The 4139-nt window shown below is 44.8% G+C and overlaps 1 gene segment (V, D, J or C); it reads right to left on the bottom strand.

Annotated features, from left to right (window-relative positions):
- Positions 1-284: 284 nt before the first annotated feature.
- LOC128846170 (T cell receptor alpha variable 10-like) lies at positions 285-1424 on the bottom strand. The segment is given in 2 exon segments: positions 285-577; positions 1344-1424. Coding segments are annotated over 2 exon segments (351 nt in total).
- Between the last annotated feature and the right edge of the window lie 2715 nt (positions 1425-4139).

Genomic DNA, 4139 nt, shown 5'->3' with positions numbered 1-4139 from the left:
CTAGTCACCACAATAAACACATATGGAGTGACTCCGGATTTACGCTGCTATTCACACAGCTGTCCCAGGATCTGCAGACCTGGGTTCCAGTCCCCAGCGCATTATGATATGGCCCCATCGACTGCACTGGAGCTCTGCCCATTTATAACAGCTGAGGATGAGTCCCCTTGGCTACCATGGATTTACTCTGCTTTTCACCCCCCGGGGAACTGCCCCGGCATCTCCTCCGCCAAGCTGCCTGTCAGAGGATGAGGGTTTTTGCCCTGAGCCCAGCTCTGCCTGTGTCACTGTGCATCCACCGCACAGAGGTAGCTGCCTGATTCCCCCAGCTGGGAGTCGGTGATGTGCAGGGAGCTGCATTTCCCACTTTCCAGGCGCTCGCCTATGAACCGCCCCACAGTGACATTCTCATTAGAGCTCACGGTCAGCAGGTGGGTCGGCCCTTGCCCAGGGAGCTGCTGGTACCACTGGAAGGTTTGGTAAGCGCTGGTGAAAGAGCAGGACATGGTGGAGACCTTCCCTTCCCCTGTAACCAGCGACTCGGGGCTCTGATCCACTTGGGCTTCGCAGCAGGAGACTGGAGGGAAACAAAATAATAACAGTTAACATGAAGGTTATGACAGTGTTATATTGCCTGTTTACCTATTGCGGTGGTTCTCAAACTTTTGTACTGGTGACCCCTTTCACATAGCAAGTCTCTGAGTGCGACCCCCCTTCTAAATTAACTTTTTTGTTACAAAAAATACACTTTTTTGTATATTTAACACCATTATAAATGCCGGAGGCAAAGAGGAGTTTGGGGTGGAGGCTGACAGCTCATGACCCCCCATGTAATAACCTCTCTACCCCCTGAGAGGTCCCGAACCCCGGTTTGAGAACCCCTGATCTATGGCTATATCCCTCTTTCTTTCTACAGCATCCATCCATCATTCTGTTTTCCCTGCCCTTATCTGCCTGTTTGTACATTTGTACAGATTAAAGATACACATCTTTCCATCAACATCTATTTATTTCTCTGTTCTCTCCCCGAATCTTAAAAAAGCAAGACAAGAAATGCTAACAAAGAACTCCAAAGCAATATTACTGTTCAAATAGATCAGAGGCTGAGATATTTCCCATTGGCAGACCCCTCTCTCCTTACAGGTGCAATAGCTCTTAGATAGATAGATAGATAGATAGATAGATAGATAGATAGATAGATAGATAGATAGATAGATAGATAGATAGATAGATCTCTACTGGCAGAGAGGAATGAGAAAAGCTAAGATATCTTGCCCCTCACTGACTTCTAAGAGTCTGCATCTTTTTACCCTTTAGAACGAGAAAATATTTGTTTCACTCACAGAGAAAAGCAAAGGTGAGGAGAAGGCTCCACAGAGCAGCTCCACTCTCTGAGGCCATGGTGAGCTCCGTTTCTTCTCTCCCTCGCAGAGGAATATACCGAAGCAGAGTCAATCCGAGAAAGGTTTGCAGGAGACCAGTGGAAACGAGAATTCTCCCTCCCCTCAGGTTACCGCCTTCTCAAGGGGAAGGATTCTTTGTCTACAGACCCTGCTGTTTCATTGTGTGCCCCGGGGAGGAACAGCAGCTCTGTGAACTGTGCTGGGCTGGGTCCAGCCCAGATCTCAAACTGGGGGAATCAGCCAGAGTTTGCAGGGGAGGTTGTGAGCACTCTAGCGCCATCTGCTGCCCTGGGACACAAGGGGGGTGGGAAGAAATTCTTTGCTTCAGGGGAATACTAGGTAGAAGGTCATGGGAATGATGCAGAGCCATCCATACACAGCTTCACTGCCCATTTACTCCAATGGATCACTGCCAATTTACAAGAGCTGAAGATCTGTCTCTTGAAAACTCAGAGAATTGGTCGGTAAAATCCCCTGGGAAGCTAATCTAGGTGGGCGGGAGGGAAGAATTCAGGAGAGTTGGCAATTTTTTAGAGAGAAATTATTAAGGGCACAGGAGCAAACTATCCCAATGTATAGGAAATTTAGGAAATATGGTAACAGGCCACCCTTGCTTAACCAGGAGGTTTTCAATGACCTGAAACTCAAAGAGAGAGAGAGAGAGAGAGAGAGAGAGAGAGAGAGAGAGAGAGAGAGAGAGAGAGAGAGAGAGAGAGAGAGAGAGGTAAAAGAAACTAGATTAAATTGCAAAGGATGAATATTAAAAAACAACAACACAAGCATGTAGGGACTAAATTAGAAAGGCCAAGGCACAAAATGAGAATAAACTATGTAGGGTCATAAAGAGTAACAAAGTATTGTGGGAGAAAAACGAGTCCTCACTCTGAGTTTGGAGCCACAAGCCAGAGGCAGGTTTATTTCGAGCAATTGAAATACACATGGGAGAGTACACACAGGCAGGTCTCCAATAAACACACTGGGGCCTTAAACAGTTCTATTATTTCATTTTTGTTTTGGGATTATGGGGACCCTTCTATTTTCAATTCAGTTTATATTTCCCTGTCATTTGCAATTGGAACACTGTAACTGTGAAGCCTGCCTAAGGGTAGGCAGGGTAATTAATAGCTAAAATTAATGGGGATTGGGCATGCAGGATGGGATGTCAAAGCAGACTAAGAGAGTTAGGTGCCCAAATCCCTTTTAATTTCAATGGGATTTGATCATCCTTTGAAAATTCTAGTATCAATATAACTCTGGGAGTAATTTTTTTCAGTTCTGCCTAAACTCTTTTTATGGTACAGTGGTGTTTGCCCTTATTCAGAGGGGCCAGCATAGATTAAATCCATGCGCTGAGGGCTGAAGTAAGACTTAAATGGTGCATAGGCCTTTTTGCTGATCAAATGAACAATTGCAGCTGTGATTTTCAAATGATCCATGGGGAGTTGGGCATTTAAATCCCTCTTGAGTGTCAATAGAATGTGGGTGTCTAACACCGTGAGGAGCCTGTGACAATTGCAGCCTTCACAACCAGGGATTTATTCAGCCGACTCGTAGATTTGTAAGGCCAGGAAGGACCATTATGCACATGTAGTCTGCTCTCCTGTATCACACAAGCCAGAGAATTTCGGGAGATGCTCCTTGAACCAATCCCATAATTTATGGTTCAGCTGTAGTAATTTTTTTTAGAAAGAGAAATCTAATCTGTGTTTGAACCATCCAAGTGATGAAGAATTCACCACCCCATTAGATAAATTGAAAATTTTTGCCTGTGTGATAAATGAGGGGGGTTAGGGGTAGCACCCTTGTGTAACTCCCCAGCCAATCAGTTAGTTATAGAATCCTCCTTAGCAACTGTACCTGAATTTCCTTACATGTAAAGGGTTAAGAGGTGAACTTACAATGAGTTGGCACCTGACCAGGGGAACCAATAAGGAAGCTGTAGCCTTTCAAAAAAATGCTGGGTGTAGGGGTCTTTGCTTCTCTCGAGCAGAAGCAGACAGGATAGCGATATGCTGTAAGGTTTGGATCAGGTATAAAAATTATCAGCATGATATCTAGAAATACTCATTTGAAACCACAGGTATGTAAGTAGACCAGGAATGTCTAGTTAGATGTGATTAGATTTAATTCTTCCTCTGTGCTAACCCCCCCGTGCTTTTTTTTTTGTTTGTTTGTTTTGTTTTTTTGTTTTTTTGCTTGTAACCTTTAAGATGGACCCCAAGAAAGTCATTTCTGGTGTTCAATCCCTAAGAGCCTGAGTTTTCAGATGTGTTTTCTTTCTTTTGTCAATAAAATTTACCTTTTTTAAGACCATGATTAGATTTCTGTGTCTCGGGAGGTAAAGAGGCTGTGCATATGTTAATCAGCTGATACAACAGTTGAGCTTCCCTTTTCTTTCTGAGGTGCCCCGAGGGAGGGCTGGAAAAGCCGAGAGGCCTCAGAAAAATCTTCCCAAGAGAGGTTTTTCTGGATTGGTAAACGACAGTTTTCACTTAGGCGGTGGGAGCATTAAAGGCCTCGAGTGGCCAGTATTAATTTTTGGAGTCCTTGCGGGCCCCACCTTCTGCACTCGAAGTGCAAATGGGGAATCAGCCTTGACAGCCTGAGTTTGTCCTGCTTCAGTTTCCAGCCACTGGATCTATTTCTGACTTTCTCTGCAAGATTAAAGACCCCTCTGCTACCAGAAATCTTCTCCCCATTAAGGTCCTTACGGCTTTTGGGTCTCATTCTGCTGTC

This window comes from Malaclemys terrapin, chromosome 12, assembly GCF_027887155.1.
Source record: "Malaclemys terrapin pileata isolate rMalTer1 chromosome 12, rMalTer1.hap1, whole genome shotgun sequence".
Classification (NCBI taxonomy): Eukaryota; Metazoa; Chordata; order Testudines; family Emydidae; genus Malaclemys; species Malaclemys terrapin.
This window is presented reverse-complemented; position numbering and strand designations above follow the sequence as displayed.